Below are 22,177 nucleotides of genomic sequence, written 5' to 3'. Positions count from 1 at the left end.
GTAAGAAGAGAAGGTGCTGGAAATGCTGGAAACCTGAAGCTTCCGATCCCTGTTCTGTGAAGTGTGCCTAACCCCAGCCAGTGCCCTTGCCTACACACACCAAACGCGGGCAGAGACTTGACTTCCCACTCAGTCCCCAAACTAAATTATTTGAGGAAAGCAGGTCCAAGAAAGTGAAGACTAAGATGCTGGGGAAAAGAGCACTCATGTGTAAGACAAAATCACAAGGCACGGGAGCAAAGTCAAGCCGGGGCAGGAAGAGGCACGCCTACAGGTGTACTGCCAGCTTTGCTGTAGAGACCCCATGGTAAATAAAGGCAACCGTCCTAGCACTCCTCCTCCACAAGCCGCTTTAGTTGCAGGAAGCAAAAACACTCCGTTTCTGCAGTCAGCACATTACAAGTATTCAACACTTCTAATATTTATGGTGCATCATATAAAGTCACAATATGATGAAAAGCCCTAGTGTTCCTATAAACAGGGCATTATCCAGATTATTTTTGTATATGTAAGGGTGTATACATGCTTGTGTATGTCCTCAGAGCCCAGAAAAGGGTGTCAGAGCCCTTGGAACTGGAGTTATAGGTGATTGTAAACCACCACATGGGTACTGGGATTGAACTCAAAGGATGGCAAGTGCCTAACCATCAAGCCATCTCTCTGGCTCCTTAGGTCAATCTTAAATGTATGCAGCCCTCTAGAGTTTTTGCTGCATCTGAACACTGAATATTCAAAGCCTAATTCATAGAAAAGACCATACATTCTGTTTAATAAAATGTTTATTTAGGATGTTAACACAATATAGGTCATGCAAGAGCCCAGTTTTAAAAAAAAATACTAAAAAGAATGTAAGGAATGATAACTGGTGTTGCCAATTAAAAAGATTGTCAATCATTTTATCACCAAAAGTGCTATGAGAAAAACATTTGCGTCTGACATGGTTGTAGTGATCCTTCAGATGTGTGACTGACAGTGACAGGTGGTTATTTGTGTTCCATTCCTCAGAGGAGCAGAGTTCTCTATCCAAAACAGCCATCACCCCAAGCCCTCTCCAGTCAGAGGGCAGGTGGCTCAGAACCTCTGGGTGCGGCAGCTCTCAGCAACTTCGGGTAACCTCAGGCTGCCACACCTCAGCGGGGGAAGGGTGAGCATTTGGTGAGCATCAGCTGAGTTTCTGCTGGGAACCTTCAAGTTTTGGTAATGAACCCTTAGGACTGTCAAGTCATCCTCCTGAACCTGACATGTAGTGTGACATCTGAGGAAGGGTTTCCAGGACAATGAGGACTCTTTTGGACAGAAACACCAATGGAACACAGTGTCTCGGATTTCAAACAAACACAACTTATCTTTTGGCAAAAAAAATTAAAATAAAATAAAATAAAAAAAGAAGAAAGAAAATAAATAGCATGGAAATTTGACAGATGTTTGGATAATCTACCAAGTGTCAAGGAGTATAATTTCATTGTAGACACAAAGAATTGACCACCTCAACAAATTCTCAAAAAAAAAAAAAAAAAAAAGGCGTGTACTTATTCTGCACAAAATCGTCACTTTTGGAAACTGTCCCAATTCATCTACATACTGAATTTATTAACACAGCATTAAGTTTCTTTGTGTAAAAAAATCTTTGTACATAGTAATAAAAAAGATAAGGCAGGATGCAGTAGACAGAAGCCCCTGGTCTCTTCCTCTGCATCCTCGAAGAGCCACCCGTGAGCGGCTGCCGCAGAAGAAGCCTTCTCTGCTTCTGCGCACTGAGCATCCCGAGCCTTCGCCTTCGCCATGGTGAGACCCTGTCGGAGCACCCTGAAGGGCAGAGGCTGCTGCTGGTCTTTGGCACTTACGCTGGCAGGCTGAGCTTCTTTCCCTTGAGGACTACGATTTGACAGACAAGAACAAACAAGAGGTTAGCATGTGGGCAAGCTCCCTCTAATTTTCCTGGTCCTTGCCTCACACACATGCCCAAGTACAAGGAACAAACAGAGAAGCACACAGCCAGACCGGGCGGTGGTGGCGCACACCTTCAGTCCCAGCACTCAGGAGGCAGAGGCAGGAGGAGCTCCGAGTTTGAGGCCAGCCTGGTTTATAGAGTAAGTTCCAAGTCAACCAGGGCTACACAGAGAAACAAACAAACAAACAAACAACAAAGCTAAGTAAAAGCACAACTGGCGTTGTTTGAATATGCCTGGCCCAGGGAGTGGCACTATTAGAATGTGACCCTGTTGGAATAGGCGTGTCACTGTGGGCATGGGCTTTAAAATGGTCTTCCTAGGCCAGGCAGTGGTGGTGCACGCCTTTAGTTCCAGGATAGCCAGGGCTATACAGAGAAACCCTGTCTCGGAAAACCAAAAAAACAAAAAAAAACCATGTCTTCCTAGCTGCCTGAAGTCAGTCTTAGTGGCCTTCAGATGGCGCTGTAGAACTCTCAGCTCCTCCCACCTGGATGCTGCCATGCCTTGATAACAGACTGACCCTCTGCACCTGTAAGCCAGCCCCAATTAAACGTTGTCCTTATGAGAGGTCTTTGGTCACGGTGTGTTCACAGCAGTAAAACCCTAAGACAACAACTAAATTTATAGATGCTCTCTTTTGCTGTTTTTTTTTGTTTTTTGTTTTGTTTTGTTTTGGTTTTGGGGGGGGGTGTGGACATGGGAGGGCCTCAGCTTGTGTGTGCAAGGCAGGACAGTCTAGGATGCTGGTCCTCGCCCTGCCCCTTGTGTGAGGCCGGCTCTCTTTCCTCGGTGCTGCACTGCTGGGCATGCCAGGCTGGCTGCTGGGACTCTCCTGTCTCCAGCTGCTGTCTGGCGGCAGGCAGCCTCCCATCACAGATGCGCACTGCTGTGCCTGGCTGTCCAGTGTTCCCACTCAGGCCTACACACTTGCACAGCAAACACTGAACCACTGGGCCATGGCACCAACCCTGTTCTTGCCTTTTTGTTTTTGAGACAGTCTTGCTATGTAACCCAGGCTGGCCTCAAATTCAAAATCCTTCTACACAGTCTCCTGAATACTGTGATTACACGTGTATGTGCCAACCTGCCCATCAAAGCTATTGGAAGTGTCTTGAAATGTTTAGACATTAAGACACATAAGACAGTAAATGAGCACTCAGGAGGCCAGGCAGCAACAGTGTGAGACTTAGACTAGCCTGTGCTACATAGTGAGACTCTGACTCAAGAAAAAACAAAACAAAAAACAAACCTAAGGTATTACATCCTGGCACAGAGCAGGCCCACTACTAGGCACCTGGCTGTGTGGCTAAGGCTGGGTCTGAGTGCCCAGCTCTGTAGGAGTCTGCCTGCATTGGTGTAGATGTGCATCTTTCTTTTTCCTTTTTTCTTTTTTTGGTTTTTCGAGACAGGGTTTCTCTGTGTAGCCCTGGCTGTCCTGGAACTCACTCTGTAGACCAGGCTGGCCTTTAACTCAGAGATCTGCCTGCCTCTGCCTCCCAAGTGCTGGGATTAAAGGTGTGCGCCACCACCGCCAGGCAATGTGCATCTTCCTTTTCTGAACAAGGACCACAAATAGTTTTCAGCTAGAAATCTGTATGTCCTATTTTTATACAAATGTGAAAATACACATATATAAGGATGCTGAGCTCATCACTGGATTTTCATAGCAGCAACTAGAAACCCTGAACACCAGCAAGCTGAGTCGGTGGAAGTAAAAGTACGATTGGAAAGCTGTCTGTTCCTTTTACTGACATGAAGGAGAGAGGCAGGCTACAGACTCGGATGCGGTGTCCCCCACAGATCTGAGTGCAGATACCTCAAACTGTTTAATGAGGCACTTACTAAAACTGAGTGGTAAGAGCTTTGATGGCTGTCAGGAATTTTGTTTGGAGAAAGGGGCTCATGCAGGGGCACTTAAGTTGGCCTCAAAGTGGAAACATACCTACAAATGATCTTGATTGCCTGTCTCCACTTCCCAGTGCTGGGATCACCATGCCTGGTGTTCTGTAGTGCTAAGGATTAAACCCAGGGTATGGAGTACACTAGACAAGCATGCTACCAACTGAGCTACCAGCCTAATGAGCATAATTTATACAATGGGGCTGGAGAGATGGCTCAGCAGTTAAGAGCACTGAGTGCTCTTCTGAAGGTCCTGAGTTCAAATCCCAGCAACCACATGATAGCTCGCAAACATCTGTAATGAAATCTGATGCCCTATTCTGGGATGTCTGAAGATAGCTACAGTGTACTTACATATAATAAATAAATCTTAAAAAATAATAATTTATACAATGAAAACATACTGCTGAGAGCATTAAAGCTATACTGAAGCAAAGTGCTCTTGTGGTTTAACATAGCACCGAGAAGGGAGTGGGGCAAGCAGGCCCTTGACAGAACCCCCAACTATGATGAGCAGGCTAGAGCTGGCATACCTTTTGTAATGTACAAGTAGAAGAAGTCGCAGTAGAGAATGGTCTGGACTACACCAGCCACCACAGCAATGAGATCAAAGAACCCCTCGAAGTAGAAGCGCCAGATCCAGTTGACCAGATACAGAGCACGGTAGAGGCCCAGGAAGAAGAGGTAGTGGGTGGTGATGGTCTCAGCCTCACCAGTCTTGCTGATCATAAAGAGCTGTGGAAGGATGGCCACGGACTCCAGGTAGATGGAGAAGGTCCATAAGATCTGAAAAGCAGGAGGCTGGCTTCAGTTGGGAGGAGCAACCAGCCACCACATACTACACAGAATGGCAAACACCATGAAGAGGCTGCATGAGCTGGGGAAGCCGGGACCTGTCATGATCTTGTCTACCATGAATCCACATGGAAGATGTTCCTGAGTGGGCTTGTCCAGATCCAGAGTCCCCAACCTATTCTATTTCCTGCTTACTCTCCACCAGGTGGCTGTATTCTTCACTACAGATAGCTCTTGCCTTAAACTCTTCAACTGTCTGACAATATGAAATCAATGCACACTAACTAGAGCGCCTACTTACATTTCCCCGTTTGGGCTAGTGGAATATACTATGATGCTGGGCAGCAGCGATGAGCTGCAGAGTCCAGCCACCCACAGTGCATCGCCTGCGCCACTGGGAAACAAGAATCTACAATGCCCAGCTAGCTATAGGAAACTTAACAAGTTTATCAATAAATGGATACACCCATATCAGAAGTCAAGGAGCATCTGCACTGTGTGTGTGGAGTGTGTGTACCTGTACATGTGTGCTCATGCTGGGGAAGAACTTCAGGTATCATTTCTTAGGAGCCATCCAACTATATTTTTAAAACAGGTCTCATTAGCCATGAGCTTTCCAGTGAGCCCCCGTGACCACCATCTCTGCCTCCCCAACACTTGGATTATGTGCACCCTTGCGTCCATTCATGTGGGCTCTGGAGAGGGAACACTTTGCTAACAGGTATCTCCCAAGCTTTCTCGCCCCCACTTTCTTTTACGGAGACAAGGTCTTAGTAGCACACACTGGCCTCAGACTCACTAAGCAGTTGACCTTGAACTCCTAATCCTTCTGCCTCTACTTCCCGAGTGCTGAGACGACAGGCATGTGCCACAACACCAGGCTTCATCTGGAGAAACACCCAGCAGTAAACTTACAGCAGACACCCAAGTCCCTGGGTGGGTTAATTCCCATCTACCAATCTCTCTACAACAATGGATGTTGTACCACAAGTCTGTAGAACAGCAAAACCAGCCAACAAGAGCCCATTCCTGTCGATAGGTCTCTTTTACACAGGGGACCAGATGTGACCACTAAATAACCTTTAACCAACCTCAAGAGGAGAGAAGTCATGATTGACTAGAAATGAGAGGCCTCCTACAGGAACCACCAGAAACTCCACTCGGAAGGTATCGTGATTTCCATCATAGGTAGCCTTAAATTTCATGTAGATCAGGTACACCGTGGCGTAGGAGCAGGCAATGTAGATAAGCTAGACAGAGGAGAGACACCGGGTTAGGAGCACAGTGCGACTGTTCCTAAACACTGTTATCACCTTCATAGTCAGCTTCACACGCACACACGAACACGAACACACACACACACACACACACACACACACACACACACACATGCGTGCGCACACACCCCATCCACTTTTGGCTGGAGTATAGTCTGTGGGGTCACAAAGCTACCACATTTAGGACACAGGCATCCCTAGGACACTATCACCCCACATGCTACCCCGCTGCCTCTGTATTAAGCCTTTAAGGCTCTAGTTTTGCCTTTTCTAGAGAGCCACGTGAGTGAAGTGGAACAACACGTCACTACACATTAGTAATTTCCCCCTTTTTAGAGCTCAAAAAGGAATTTCTATTTATGTATGTGTGTGCGTGTGCACATGTACCCATGGAGACCAGAAGAGGGCATCAGATCCCTTGAAAATGGGAGTTACAACCTGTTAGCTGCCAAATGTGGGTGCTTGGATTTGAACTCCAGGCCTCACGACTGATCAACAAGCATCCATACCCACCGAGTCTAACCTCTGGCCCGTCTCCTCCTTTGTGCTGAGCAGACGACTAATGCACAGGTGTATCATAATCTGTCTGTTCACTCACCAGTTAAAGAGAGGGGTCCTATTTCCTGCTGGTAGGTGCTCAGTAGCAGCTAGGAACATGTTACAGCTTTTGTGTGAATGTAAGTTTCATTTTCTTTGCATTTATACCTAGGAGCAGGTTGGCTGGATGAAATGTTAAGCATATATCTTAAAACTATAAGAAACTTTCAAAGAAACAGGCTTTTCATCTCTTCTTCTTCTTTTTTTTTTTTTTTAAAGATTTATGCATTTATTTTATGTGAGTACATTGCTGTCTTTGACACACCAGAAGATGGCATCAGATCTCATTACAGATGGATGTGCGCACCACATGGTTGCTGGGAATTGAACTCAGGACCTCTGGAAGAATAGCCAGTGCTCTTAACCGATGAGCCATCTCTCTAGCCTTCTAATCTCCTCTTGAGCTATGACACAGTGGCTTTAAAGGGGAAAGAGTGAATGCAAAGTTCGTGCACTTCTGGACAGAGGACCTCCGTCCAAACTAGCTGTTCTGTAAAGATAAGCACTGTAATCCAAGTTAAATTCTGCCACCGTGGCTTTTACTCAAACTGCATTGCTTTGTTTACGGCCAGGGTATAAGGGCACTTGGGCCGAGCCTAGCCAGAGTCCAATCTTTGAGACAGATATGCTGAAAGGAGAACCAACTCCTTAGAAATGTCCTGAACCTACACTTGATCAGTGTCCTGTGTGTACACTCAGACATAAAATAAGTGAACATATAAAAAATTTAAAATGTTGTTACTTAATAAATATTTGGATTGTTGCTATGAAACTCAGTCTGGTATTGTAACAAAGAAAAACCAAGTGTTACTTATGTTTATTTATTTGAAGGCCATTTATTTATCTTTTTAGATGTTTTATATTTTGTGAGTGTTTGCCTGCCTATTTATACACCACATGCCTGTCTGGTGCCCTCCAAGGGCAGAAGGGATTGATGTTCATGGAACTGGAGTTCCAAGTGTCAGGTCCTCTGCAAGGGCAACAAACGATGCAATCCACTGAGCCATCTCTCCTTACTACTATTTTTAAAAAGATGTTCTTTTTAGTTATTATGTGTCTGTGTCTGACTGTGGGTTAGTGTACCTGCAGGCCCAGAGGTATTAGATTCCCTGGAAGTGGAGTTACAGGTGACAAGATGGGGGGGCTGAGAACTGGACTGGCACCCATCGCAAGAGTGGCATGGGAAGAGGAGCTGGTCACGAGTGCTCTTGCAGGGAATCTGGGTTCAGTTCCCAGCCCCCACAAGGCAGCTCACCACTGCCTGGAACCTCAGTCCCACAGGATCCAATGCCCTCTTCTGACCTCACGGGCCCCGGGCACACATGTGGTATACTTACATAAACTCAGGCAAAGTACACATACACATAAAATAAGTCTTAAAAAATGTTTTTAAAAAGCAGCATGAACTTTAACATTTTAATTGATGAGGCATCTCTCCAGTACAAATTTATTTTATTTTTGATTTATATGTATATGTATGTGCAAATGTTTGTACGCCTGCAAAGGCCAGAAAAGGGAGTCAGAAGCCCTGGAGCTGGAATCAAAGCTGCTGTGGGTGCTGGTACTGAACTTGGGTCCTCTGGAAGAGCAGCCAGTGCTCTAACTTCTGAGCCATTGCCCAGACCCCTGAACACTAGTTTGTGAAACATTTCTGCCTCCAAGACAGCAATTTTGTGTACACAGCAACAGGGCTGTTCAAGGACTCACAATTGAGTTAGTCCTATGTTCTTTCATCTTCAAAAGGTCACTGGCCCTAGGGAAAAGCCTGCTGTTCTGAGACTGTATCAATTTGTAAACTGTAGACAGTCGGGCCTAAGAATCAAGCAGCAGACTTCAATCATGAGTACAGAGGGCTGAGATAAGGACCACACTGTCTAGCCACTCCTCCCTAGGAAACACAACTTGAGAAACTTAATTAGGAAAACATTGGGGCAAATGACTTAATAGGAAAATGAGGGTAATCACCAAGCTCTCAAATGCTTTACAAACCCACAATGACACTAAACAGTTCCCAGACCCTCGTTATGCATTTATATTTATAGTCAGCACGGTATTAAACCCGTTGCTTTCAACCCTATGCATGTAGAATAACAAAGCGCACCCACACGAGACCCTTCTGGACTACAGCTGGGGGCTTTCTGGGCCTGTCCACAGCCGGACCTCAGGCAGAAAGAGAAGATTCTGAGTCTCCACCTCCAGGAGCTCACTCACGCAGGCAACAGGCAGAAACCTGGCCATCTCTATACATACTTCCATCCAGGTTTATCTGTGTCCCTGTGTGTGTGTGTGTGTGTGTGTGTACACGAGCGCGCATGCACACACATGTAGGACACAAATCAGTCTGGGGCGTTTGCTTGTTTATGAGTTATTTATGTGTATGTCTGTGCAAGTATATGATGTGTGTAGGGATGCCCAACTGAAAGCCAGACCCCCTGGAGCTGTGAGCCTCCTAATGTGGGGCTGGGAACCCAGCTCATGTTCTCTGCAGAGCAGGGTGTGCTCCTAACTGCTGAGCCATCTCTCCAGCTGACGTGCTGAGACATGGGGCTCAGCAATCAGGCTAGGCCAGCAGGACACTGATCCACTGGGATCCTCTCTAGAGACTACAAGTGGGTGCCACCATGCCCAACTTCTATGGGTGCTGGGACTCACACCGAGGCCTCCAGGCGCGCATAAGCAGCATGTAACAGGCTGAGCCGTCTCCCAGCCCGACCTAGCCATTGTTAAGGCAGCTAATTATTTCCTGATTACCAGAGTCCAGAAGAGAATGACTACAGGTGACTCAAACTTGCTTTTTTCCCTTAAATTTCTAAACATTTATTTGGTATATATGTTTGTCTATGTGTATGTGGCAGCTTGGGGACAGCTTATGGGACCTGGTTCCCTACTTCCACCAAGTGAGTTCCCAGGACTGAACTCAAGTTGTCAGACTTGGTGGCAAACCCCCCTTCAAACACTGAGCCACTTTACTGGCCCTCAAATTTTTGTTTTGTTTTGCTTTTAGGAAAGACCATAAACTCAAATACTGCAACGCCCACTTTAACTTGTAGTTATCACAATGCTTTCAAACACAAAGTGTTGGGTAGAGGGAGCCGCAAACCAAGTTCTTAGAACAATGCTATAAACTACTTGCAGAACAGGCCCTGAATCAATTCCCAACACTATGGAAGGAAGGAAGGAAGGAAGGAAGGAAGGAAGGAAGGAAGGAAGGAAGGAAGGAAGGAGACACGAGATCAGACAGGAAAGGGGAAGGTTAGATTAGATAGGACATACAGATAGGAACATACACACACACACACACACACACACACACACACACACACACACACACACACCAGCAAAATGGCTGAGTAGGTAAAAGCCCTTGCCAATTGAGCCTGATAATCTCAGCCTGACTTAGGAGAAGAGAATTTATTCCCAAAGTGTCCTCTGGCCTCCACATGGATAGACACCACAGCATGTGTGAGCCTCACATACCCACGCACTCCAAGTGGAGAAAGTTACAACAGCAGCACACTTAGCTATCACTCTTGAAAGATTTTAAATAGAAAAAAAAAGCTAATATTTTCCTGAGGTGTGTAGATGGTGGATAAATGCATTGGAGCTGATATCATACCATACCTTCATAGACGTATTATATAACGAAATGAATGAAGTAAAAAGGTCCAGGTAACGAGTTGTGAAGACCAGTGCAAACAGGAGCTGGCTTTTCCCAGAAATACCTGAAGAAACAAAAGGCAAGCATTAGGGCAGCCTGTGAAGAACTTTGGCTCCTGAGGTCCTGGGATTGCCCTGGGCAGCCAGCAGACAGGCTCTGGCAACAACTGATTAAGCCAGAGGAAAGTATGTTTTTCTTCCTTCTAACCCTCCTTTAGGTGCTCCTAGCATGTTCTGCTATGGTGGAAAGCAGCCTCATTAAACTATGGCCAATACACAGGCCTGAGCTCCATCAGGTCACTGCTTCACTCCAGCCTCCTACCCGCTTTACCTTCCTTACCAGCTGTGCCTTCACATGTCCAGCACATGCCTAACACCCGAGGCTGGCTGTGCTGGCACATGCCTGAAATCCCAACACTTGGGAAGCAGGATGATTGAGTTCCAGGCCTGCCTGGGCTATACAGGGAGACCCTGTCTCAAAATAAAACAAAATAAAAACGGATACACCCTGATCCCATGTTTCCACCTGCAGAGCAGGGCAGTCACAGCTCACAGAGGGAGAACCACAGCAGTGTCCAGCTGACCTTTTAGACACCTACATCTGCCCGTATGGCTATGGGGACTTCAAGATGTTGCAGACTGAGCAATTTATGACAAATGGAAGGCGACTGGTGTTGGAGTCTGAGCAGCTCAGCTGTAGTGCACACTATAGCGCCGGGCATGGACCCAGCAGAAAACTCCTCACGTGCTGCTTACTTCCCCTGTGGAACGCGGCAAGTGCACATTTCTCACAGCCTCAGGTCAGTTGCAGCTTAGAGACTACAAGCCTGGATAGGAGCACTTTCTCAGTGTGAGGAACAAGGTCCTTCATAAAACCGCCTGACTAGAAAGGAGAAAAGCTGACCTTCTTCCACACAGGGCCTGGGAAGAGCTGGGCAGCCATTCTGCTGCTGACTGCTCTGCTTGGAAAATGGGAAGTTTTTCTGTGAGAAATTAATGTTCTAGAGAAGAAACGGTGAAGCAGATCCCAAGCCCTGGCGTGAGAACAGGACGGAGAAAGACAGGAGCAGCAGACAGGCCCTACAGGATGTTTGGTGGGGCCTTGAGAATTCTCCAGTTCATCTGCTATATGGTTCTTTCCAGTATTTAAAATAAGAGGATACAGACAGGCAGTTTATTCCAATGGGGCTTTGGAGCCAGGGACATCCTTATCACCTTCAGCATTCCTACACTAAAAGCCGGGCTGGTAGCTCATCCCTGTCCTCTGAGGCCCACCTAGACAACCATCACCTCTGCTGGGAGATGGAGACGCCCTGTCTTGGTGCTGCTAATTCCCCCATCAGGCATTTCATGCCAGCTGCTGCCCTGGCTTCTCCAGAGACTTCATAAGACACACTATGGAGCTAGCTCAGCAGATGAAACACAAGTGAGAGGAGCTCCAGAACCAATGTAAAGCCGGGCACAGTAGCAGGCATTTGTGATCACAGCACTTGCACTGAGGCGGGGGACGGAGACAGGAGAATCCCTGAAAACTCATAGGCCAGACAGCCTGACTTCTGCAATGGAGAACAGTCTCAAATGAAGTGGAAGGCAGGGACACCTGAGGTGATTCTCTGGCCTCCCACACAACTCTGGTTCCTATTCTCTGCAAAACTCCATTACACACAGAACCTCTTGTAGACGTTGTGACTTGTTCCATTTAGTATTCCCCGTGCTGCCCACTACACCTGACACACATCAGGGTCCAGAGAAACACATGCTCAAAGGAAAATGGAATTCATTTCATCTTCATGACACGGGCAGTCCCATAGTATGCTATTCTGGATAAAACTTTAAGAGAGTCTGAATCCGACTGTGTCTCTAGGACTGTAAACAGATAACGTGCTCTGGGCTTGGCCCTGGGCCCTAATTTACTACCAGCTGGAGGGTGAGAATCTCCCTAACACTGGACAAAGGAGAAGACAGGCAGTATGTCGATGGGAATCCACACGGTAACTAGCATCTGGGACTCTGGGATGCTCACAGGATGCAACAACCATTCTCTCTCGCAAGTAGCTGCTTCTCCCTTTACCACTGAAATGGTGTCCCATCTTCACAGAAGGAAGCAATCTCAAGCTAAAGATGGGGGCATGGGGTGGCAGGAATTTCCTGGGGGTAAGAGCAGAATGGAATAGCTGCTACCTTATATGTCTTTTGATGGATCTGCAGTGCTGGGCATCAGTCATTTTGTCTGTCCACCTGCAATCCCGAGGATCAAACCTAGAGCCTCATGTTAGGCAAGTACCTTATTACTGAGCTACAATCACAGGCAATACCAACCTGACTGTGGACCAGAAAGTTCCAATGTTTGTCCCATGTAGCAAGCACACTCACCATGAGCACTTCAGTGACATCCTGGTACCAAATCCATCTGACGGCCACATTCGAGAGCAAAACTTGTCAAGTGAGTATCACTCATGCTTGTCGTTCCCCAAAAGCTCAGTAAGGTTTACGAAAGCACATGTCTCCACACTTGAGACCACAGGACTTTAAAATTACAGCCAAGGCCCAAAGCTGGGTTTCCGACCTTCCTACTGGTTTACACAATAGGTGCTTTATCCCAACGAAGGAGATTCTAGTAACAGCAGGGGTACCCCCAAGCACTGTGGGCCAGGCCCCGGAAGGTCACACTCCTAAGACTCTCTCGAAGCATCTGGATAGTCTAATTTTTTAAATTATCTTCTTGGGCTGGAGAGATGGCTCAGTGGTTAAGAGCACCAGCTGCTCGTCCAAAGATTCTGAGTTCAATTCCCAGCAACCACCTGGTGACTTACAATCATCTGTAATGGGATCTGATGCCCTCTTCTGGTGTGTCTGAAGACAGCTACAATGTACTCACATAAATAACATAAATCAATCTTTAAAAACCATACAAACAAACAAACTTCTTTTGGTGGGGACAAATAGCCCAGGCTGACCTTGAATCTGCCATGGAGTCAAAGCTGTTCTTGAACTTTTCATCCCCCTGCCTCCACCTCTCCAGGTGTTGGGATTACAGGTATGCGCCGCCACATCCAGTTTGGACATTCTTTTAAAGCTCCTGACCTTTTGCTGGACTCCACAACTCAATACTTAAGAACAACCGCTGCAGCCAGGCATGGCAGAACAAGCCTGCAATCCCAGCCTATCTGTAATCATGAAGCAGAGACAGGAAGATCAGAGTTCAAAGCTAGCTGGAGCTACGTGTCAGTGCCATCTGTCTCAAAAACCCCACAAAGGGCAGGGAATGAAGCTCACTTGTAGAGTGTTTATCTAACATGTCCAAGACTCTGCGTTAGACTCTCAGCAGGAAGGGGGGGGGGGTGTTTGGGAACCAGAGTCTAGGGTCAAGCTTGGCTGAGGTACAGGGTAAGGCTAGTCCTATTGTGTAGCGCCCTAATTCTACTTTCTGCATTTGTCATACAGAGAGAGATCACACTAACTTGTTGGGAATGCTGAAAAGATAAGCAGAGTGCTTTATAGTACACCTGCTGCTGTGAATACCTGAGAAATGACGGTCTCACTAAATACTGTTTCACTGTTTGTTTTCTAATTTTTTTTTAAAAAAAAAAACATGCCAATCATTCTTAAAAAATTTCAAATGGGCTAAAATGTACAGAAAGAGTATGTCTTCTTTTTAAAAAGATTTATCTTTATTACTTTTAATTATACTGTCTTTGTCTGTGGGTTGAAGGCACACGAGTGCAGGTGCCCTCAGAGACAAGGTATCAGATCCAAACCTGAGTCCTCTAGAAATGCAGACCGTTCTCAATGACAGCCATCTCTTAAGTGACAGTCCCAGCCTCTTAAAAAGCCCTCCTAGCTCCATTTTAAGTGTATTTAAATATGAGCTGCTTTAATGCCCCTGCTTTTAAAAGATTGTTTTACGTGTATGAGTGTCTAGCCACATGTATGTGCACCACATGTGCCTGGTGCCTATGAGGCCAGAAGCAGTCAGGGTCCCTGCAACTGGAGCTACGGATCATTGTTAGTCACCATGTAGGAGCTGGGAACCTGAATCCGCAAGTGATCTTAACTGCTGAGCCACCTCCAGCCACTTAATGTCCCCTTTCCATTGCATTTGTATGTGTACCCATATACATTTTTACCCTTTAAAGTAACCTTATTTTTTTATAGCTTGTTGTTTGAATTCATGTCTTGGAATCATCTTTCCCTGTTATGAACACACATTTTCTTGTTCTATCCTGTTCCAGTGTGAACATAACAAAAATAATGAGACCACTGATCGTTTGATTTATAATTTCCCACCTAGATTTATACTTATTTTTGTAGACTTTTATATTTTCTAATTTTACTTGTATGTCTGCTGTGTGTGTGTGTGTGTGTGTGTGTGTGTACATGGAGAGCAGAAGAGGGCATCAGAGCCCGTGGAGCTGGAGTTATCGGTGGTTTGAACCTCCCAGTGTGGGTGCTAAGAACTGAACTCTGATCTTTGAGCAGCAGCAAATAAGTTTTACCTTGACGCCATCTCTCCAGGCTGTTTATAATTTTTGTTACAAATTCTACACAAATATCTCTTATCTACAGACAGTGCTTTGTGGCTGGAGATGTGGCTCAGTGACAGAGTACCCAGCACCCAGGACAGCATACACCTGTGGTCTCAGCACTCTGAGTGGAAGCAGGAGGGTAAGAAGTTCAAGGCTATCTTTGGCTACATGACCACTCTTTTCTTCAGCAATCCTGAAACTTCTTGTTGGGAAGTCACAGGGGGTGGCCTTGGGTCCCTCCCTCCACTTCACAGAAGTCACTGTCCTCATAGCTTGACAGCCATGTCTGCCCTTCGCACATGATTTACCCCCTCACCTGACCTGTATCTTTCTTTGTGCAACACAAAGGCTCAAACCCAGGCCTCAAATGTTCTAGACAACATTCTCCCACTGCAGCTTCTTTCGTACTCTCCGGATTCTTCCAAAGATGGCTCTGAGCTTCTAGTCCTCTATGTCCACTTGCAGAGTGCTGGGATTGCAGCACACATAGGCACACTCACTTCATACCACACAAGGAGGGCAGCAAGGCTTGCTGCCATTTGCTGCTGAGTGCTCTCAGGGCTGGGCACAGAGAGTGGTCAAGCATGACATACATGACATACATGACAATGATTAGGAAGAGATGAGCACCTTCAAAGGATCAGAGAAAACAGCTACAGGAGGGGCCTAGGAATGTGAAGCAAACACTTCAAGTGCTGAGGAGGAAACAACAACAACAACAACAACAACAAGTGTTAGCACTGGGAGTAGAGAGCTATGGAAGAGCTTGACCAGGATGTACCGTGTCACGAGATCCCAGGTTCAAGCCCCAATACAAGAAAGAAAGAAAGAAAGAAAGAAAGAAAGAAAGAAAGAAAGAAAGAAAGAAAGGAAAGTTTTCTATTTGCTTCAAATATAAAAACCATAGAGTTTGATAGTAGGTTGACGGGTTTCCAACCTACATAATGGCTAGGAGGGAAAGAGTAAATACAGGAGGAGGCTGGAGGTCACTCATTGCAGGACTCACTAGTCATTTAAACTCAGGGCACAGCCCTGACAGTGACTATCAGCCTATAGGAAACAGAAAGCACTTCACCTAAAACCACAGCTTTGGGATATGGATTTGGCTCAACTGGTAGAGTATTTGCTTGACTTCAGTGAGACCCTAGGTTAGAGCTGCTTGTTCCAAGGTATTCTAGATAAGGGATTGGGGGGAAAAAAAAGACACCCTAAAAGAGACAACTTGACCATCCATCTGCCTGGCAGGTCGGGAACACAGACATTCTCACTGAAGTCTCCCCGCTACAGTGACAACAGACACAACACAAATTTACATTCAAGCACAATCAGCTCACTGCCCCAACTACAAAACAGGTCCTTAAAGCCTGGAGTGGAGATGCATACCTGCAATCCTAGCTCTCAGGAGGCTGACACAGGGGGATTCCAGTTTGAGCAACACGGAGTACTCAAAAAAGTAATGTCCAGCTTCCTGACTAGCCAGCTTCATCTTCCCCTTAGGGAAAAGGCCGTGTGGTTTAGGTTCTAAGCTGGTGTTGAAACCCTAAAAGGAGCTCTGCTTTTCCAACTGAAAACCCCCACCTGGCTGCTCGGCTCAGGTTCCGGCTATTTGAGAAACTCTGATCAAGTTCTTCCTCTTTCCAAACCTTCTGAACAACTTTTAAACTTAGCTTGGAAAAACAGAGTGTCTAAGACACGTCAGCGTTTAACTCAAAATAAATGATCTTGGTGATTTGCATTTTTGAAAGGTCAGAAAAACTGTATCTAGCAGAATAAAGAAGATCTTAAGTCCGAGGGGGGGGGGACCTTCCTAACATGCGTGGAGTACTTGGGAATCACAAACTCAACTCGCCCACTCACCTCCCGCTCTTGGCTCAGCAGCTCAAACTCGGAGTTTTCCTCAGTGCTCGCAGCTCAAACACCAAGTTCGCACCTCCCAGGAAAACAAGGGATATTAAGTAGCAAGCTGCCTCCTTTTCCCAGCTTACTCAAAGTTCCCTTAAGACTTCTACTTGTGTGGGGCTGGAGAGACAGCTCAGCAGTTGGGAGCACCTGCTGCTCTTGCACACTGTCTGGGCTCACTTTCCAGCTGACCCTCCTCTTCTGGTCTTCAAGGGCTTCTGCACACTTGTAGTACACTCACACAGGCACGCAAAAAATTAATAATTTGAAAAAAAAAAAAAAAACCCTTCTGATTCTTGGGGCTGGAGAGAGGGTTCAGCCATTAAGGGCACTGCTCTTGCAGAGGACCTGAGCTCAGTTTCAGCACATTAGGCAGCTCCTAACTGCCTGTAACTCCAGATCCATGGGAAGGAATATGATGTCTTCTGGTCTCCACAGGAACCAGCACTCACACTAAGACAAGGAAACTTAGAGACTTAGAAAGACAGCTAGAGACCAAATCCAACACCACAAGTGACAGAACCACTGGCACCCAGTGTGCAAACTCAAGCTGCTTAGGCCAAAGCAAAGGTTAATTGGAAATCCCAAATTCATTACTGCTTATGTGTCAACCCTGGCTTCATGGAAACCCTGCAACCTGCCTAAGACTTGGTTCCCTCATCCCAGTACTGGGACCCGCCGACATGGTTATTTTAAGTACTGCCTGAGAGGAGCCCTATAACGCTCCACTGACTACTTAATGCACACCTATCACAACTGAAGCAATTAATTCGCTGTCGTGATGAATCACACCATCGAGGCTTTCAGTTCACCTCCAAGTCAGATACCCTGGTTTCAGTCCAGGGACTTTGTAACATCCACTCTGATTGATCAAAGGTCCTTTGGGGCTGTGCACACTTCCTGGATCTCAACTATGTTCCAGGGAGAAACGAGACCTTCAGAGCAGTCAAAGGGGTGGTGCTACTTTAGATGAGGTGTCATTAATAAACCAGATAGGTGGCATCTCCACCACCCAGGGCCTTTAGGACTTCTATTTTCTGCTGTCTCTAAAAAAAAAATTAAATTTGAGTTTACAAAGTTATTTTATTAGGGGACATAGCATTACGTTTAAGGACAGTATTTTAAGAATATATTTAATAATTTAATCAACCAATTAATTAATGGGTTTCTGGGGGGCAGGGGGTGTTTTTGGAGACAGGGCCAGCATGTAGTCCATGCTAATTTTGAATGCCTGAACCTCGAGTTAAAAATAAAATATATCTTTACTTGGCAGAAGAACATCAGAAAGAAGACAAGGAGACTTAGAGATTTAGAAAGACAGATAGAGACCAAATCCAACACCACAAGTGACAGAACCACCGACATCAAGTGTGCAAACTCAAGCCCACTAGCACCCCACAGATCCCGTGCTAAAACTTTTTGGATTACAGGCAAGCACCATCACATTCACCAAGAACTTATCTAAAACTTGTAAGATTCCTAATATTTAACGAAAGGCAGAAATGCACAGCTATTGTGTGAGGAAAGTTCATTCTACTGCCTCTCTGTAATGTAGTTTGAGGGCGGTACAGCGCCAACTCAGTGGTGACGTGGAGCAAGGATACTAGCCGGGAACAGAGACCTCAGTGGTACCCAGCGCTGACAGTTTAAGAGAACCAGTTATTAGATGGCCACACTCAAGAAAATGAAAAACTAGCTTGCTTCTCAGAGTAGCATGAAAACTATGCCAAGTAACTCACTTCAAAGATCCACATCTCTTTTTATGACGCACGAGATCCTGAACCCCAAGACTTGAGTGTAGCCTCTTCAATTGTAAGCACGGGCCTGACCTGACACCATCCGGCCCCCACATCCCATCCTCTGCTTGTCCTTGAAGATAACAGAATGAATAGCAGGATGCCCCTCTTCCTCCAGCCAGCCCCACCTTCGCGGGTGGTCTGGCTGCCACGTCAGGCCCTGCTAAGTCTGCGGTGCTATCCATCCTCCTCGAGCATTGATTCCTGGGAACTCAGAGGCGCCCCCCTCCCCAAAAGTCCAAGGAGAGGGACACGCCCACCAGCACCCCACAGATCCCGTGCTATAAAACTTTTTGGATGCAGCAGGACGCGGGGGCAGTTACGCTAGCGCTCGCTGAGCCAGGACGGATCAAGTTCGCGAGCGGACCAAGCGCAGAACTGGGGGCCCAGAGCTGCGACGGACACCCCAGCCCGAGCGCGCACACGGCGGGGGTTCGTTGCCCGCCGAGCAGGCCGAGATGGGTGTGTCTGGCCATCGCAAGCCCCGCACAAGCCTCCCGAACGACCGAGAGCCGAATGGGTCGGGCGAAGGGGCCGAACGCGCGCGCCCCTGCCCCGCGCGCCTCGCCCCGGCGGCCGCTCACCGGCGCAGGAGCGCGTCTTCCAGATCTTCAGCAGCAGGATGACGATGGCCGCCAGGTGGGACAGGTCCCCAGTCAGCCGGAAGATGTTCATGGCGGTGGCGGTCGGCGCGGCACGGCACGGCGGCACCGGAGCTGGGCAGCGACTCGGGACGCGGCGACAGCAGCCCCGGAGAGAGGAAGCGGCGAAAGATGGCGGGAGCGGGCGCGACGTGGCCGGGGACGTGGCCAAACTGCCGTCGCGCGCGCGGGGCAGCCTGGGAGAGCGGGCGACCGCTGGGGCCACGCCCCCGCCCCGCCCCTTAAAGGCCCCGCGGCCGTGAGCAGCCGGACCCTCCATCCCGCGTGGGCGGCCAACGGAGGACCCAGAGTCCTCCGCAATTTCCGTCTCCAGGGTTTCCGCCCAGGTGCCAGCGATTTCCTTCTATAAGTTTTTGAAATGACACTCCATTGTGAGTATTGTCTTGTTTTGTTTTTTTCCATTCCCTATTAAGATAGCAGAGATATCTCAGAGGCATTGGGAGGGTAGAAAGCAAGGTTAAAATTTCTGTGATTAAGAACGCGAGCTTCTCTTGTAGAGGACCGAAGTTCGATGCCCAGCTCCTACCTCGGGGAGCTTACATCACCTTGAACACCAGCTCCAGGGCATTCAATGCCTCTGAGGGCACCTGCATTCACACGCACACACCCACACACAAACTAACGCATACATTTTAAATAAAAGTAAGTCATGAGAAATCTGTCAAAATCTATTAATTTTTCTTTTAAATTACATTAAAATTTAGTATTAGGGATGGAGAGCTGGCCCAGTGGATAAGAGCAATTGCTGTTCTTCTAGTAGACCTGATTTCGAGTCCCAGCACCCACAACTGCAGACTCACAACAGCCTGGAAATCCAGCTCTTTCTGACACCTCTCACCTCTGAGGGAACCTTCATATGCGTATACACACACACACCTGAAACAATAAAAATAAAAATTTAAAAGTCTGTGTGTGGGCACATCCAGGCAGGCCCAGTTCTCTCCTTCCATCTTGTCGGTTCCCGGGATTGGGCTCAAATCGCCAGGCTTGGTGACAAGCCCCTTTAGCCGCTGAGCAACCCCACCACTTCTTTTTCTTTCCTCTCCCTCCTCTTCCTCTTCTTTCTTTTTTGCTTTTATATGTGTGTTCACACGTGTGTGCACACAAGTAGGCTGTGAGGCCAGCTATTTCTAGGGCCTTCTAGATCCCATTCCACCTTATATACTGAAGCAAGGCTTGAACCCGGAGCTTGCTGATTTGGCTAGTCTAGCAGGCCAGCTTGCTGAAGGGGTCCCCTGTCAAGACCTCCCAGGCTTCAACACACCAGCCTAGCATGTATGTGGGTGCTGGAGATCTGGGCTCTGTTTCTCACAGACTTGTGTCAGCAATCAGTCTGGATTTACAGTGTTTCTTGTTTGCCATTTAAGAAGAAACCTGAAGGCTTAAATGATGGAGCTGGGTGGGAAGGTGGGGCTGCAGAGCTAACCCATGCTGTCTTCGTTAATAAAGCGCTTACTAGACATACATGAGGTCTGAAGTTCAATCCCCAGCCCCGGATTTGCCAGCTCCTTACTATTAATGTTAACGACTGGATTTTTAAGTTATTGTCAGTACTCCTGTAAATAAGCAAAGATGTTGGGACTGGGGCCTTCATGTGCAGCCCTTCATGTGTCAGACAGACAGACAGATAGACAGGCTTTACCTACACTAGCACCAGAAGTCCACAGATAGCTTAAGAAAGCCACATAATCCTGGACGGTGGTAGCACATGTCTTTAATTCCTACACTCAGAAGGCAGAGTCAGGTGGATCTCTGAGTTCGAGGCTAGCCTGTTTTATAGACTGAGTTCTAGTACAGCCAGGGCTACATAGAGAAATCCTATCTCAGAGGGTTGGGGGGATGGGGTGGGGAGATGGCTATTGGACATTTATTTGTGTGTGTGTGTGTGTTTATTCTTTTATTCTCTCCTCCCATGATGTGGGCCCTGGCTCATTACACTTGGCTACAAGCACCCTGACTCCCCTGAGCCATCTTGCTGGCCCAGTGATGGCTGTTAATTGTTCCTCTGCCTGATGGTGCAGCCTCAGCAAACATTGTTTTAAAAGGTGCTGGACCTCTGGTTATCACTATTATGTGTGACCTCTGGATGGCCCTGCAGTTCTGTTCACTGAGGCCTGAGGTACTATCTAGTAGCCTACCAAAGCAACTGCGGGTAGAGCAAACAGGGCGGTGCTATGATTGGTGCAAATATTAGCCACATTTGCATGTCAGGTCTGCTGTGATTGGTGGAAATTCCCCCTCCCTGGCAATTTAAGCTGACAGTTGGGTTATTTAGTGAAACATGGTTCCAGGGCTGGTCTTTCATTCTCTTTTTAAGATTTATTTATTTTTACATGAATGAATGTTTGCCTCGATGTGTTTAAGTGCACACTATGTGTATGCAATGCCCACAGAAGCCAAGGCGAGGGCGTTCGGCAGCAGATGCAGCCTGCATGTTGGACATGACTTAACAGAGCTTTGCTTTGGTTACACTGTACCAAGCTGGTGTATAGAAAAGAGCGGGTCGCTCATTCCTTCTTCCCCTTCCCTCCCTTCCTTTTGTTTTCTTTTTGAGACAGGTTCTCATTGTGTACCCTTGGCTAGCCTTGAACTTACACAGTTCACAGAGATTCACTTGCCTCTGCCTCCTAGGCACACTGGGCTGCCTCCTCCTCCTCTTCCTCTTCCTCCTCCTCCTCCTCCTTCTTTGACAAGAAAAAAAATTGAGACAGGTTGTCATGTCACTCAGGCCAGCATCAACCTTAGTATGGCTTGACTGTTGGGAGCACAGGCATGCTCTGCCACATGGGGCGTATATGGTCTGGGATGGAGGCCAGAGCTTTGGGAATCCTGATTAACACTCTACCAATGGAGCTGCATTGCTGGCCCCTGGTTGTTTCCTTGAGCAACTTGGTAGCCCTTGCTTTCCTGCTACTTTGGTTTGGTTGCCTAGGCAATTACTGAGCGCCTGCTGTAGGGAGAGGCCGGAAACAGCTGCGACAAGCAGGAAGAAAAGCAATGATGAGGTCCACACTCGGTAGACACCTGGTAGACGAACCTTGGGCATGTGCAGGTTTAGGTTTACCAAAGGAGGGTAAACAGCTGCCCGGCGTAAAGGTCGAGGTAGATACGGAGAAC

The 22,177-nt window shown here is 47.2% G+C and overlaps 1 protein-coding gene across 1 annotated transcript; it reads right to left on the bottom strand.

Annotated features, from left to right (window-relative positions):
• Positions 1 to 761: 761 nt before the first annotated feature.
• Positions 762 to 19,217, bottom strand: Kdelr2 (KDEL endoplasmic reticulum protein retention receptor 2). Its single transcript, XM_021186650.1, has 5 exons — positions 18,983 to 19,217; positions 10,142 to 10,242; positions 5,738 to 5,896; positions 4,385 to 4,637; positions 762 to 1,875 (listed from the first exon to the last, which is right to left on the bottom strand). The coding sequence occupies exons 1-5, from the start codon at positions 19,071 to 19,073 to the stop codon at positions 1,841 to 1,843; spliced, it is 639 nt and encodes a 212-aa protein (XP_021042309.1). The 5' UTR covers positions 19,074 to 19,217; the 3' UTR covers positions 762 to 1,840.
• Positions 19,218 to 22,177: the final 2,960 nt, after the last annotated feature.

The sequence above is a fragment of the Mus pahari genome, chromosome 23 (genome assembly GCF_900095145.1).
Source record: "Mus pahari chromosome 23, PAHARI_EIJ_v1.1, whole genome shotgun sequence".
NCBI lineage: Eukaryota > Metazoa > Chordata > Mammalia > Rodentia > Muridae > Mus > Mus pahari.
This window is presented reverse-complemented; position numbering and strand designations above follow the sequence as displayed.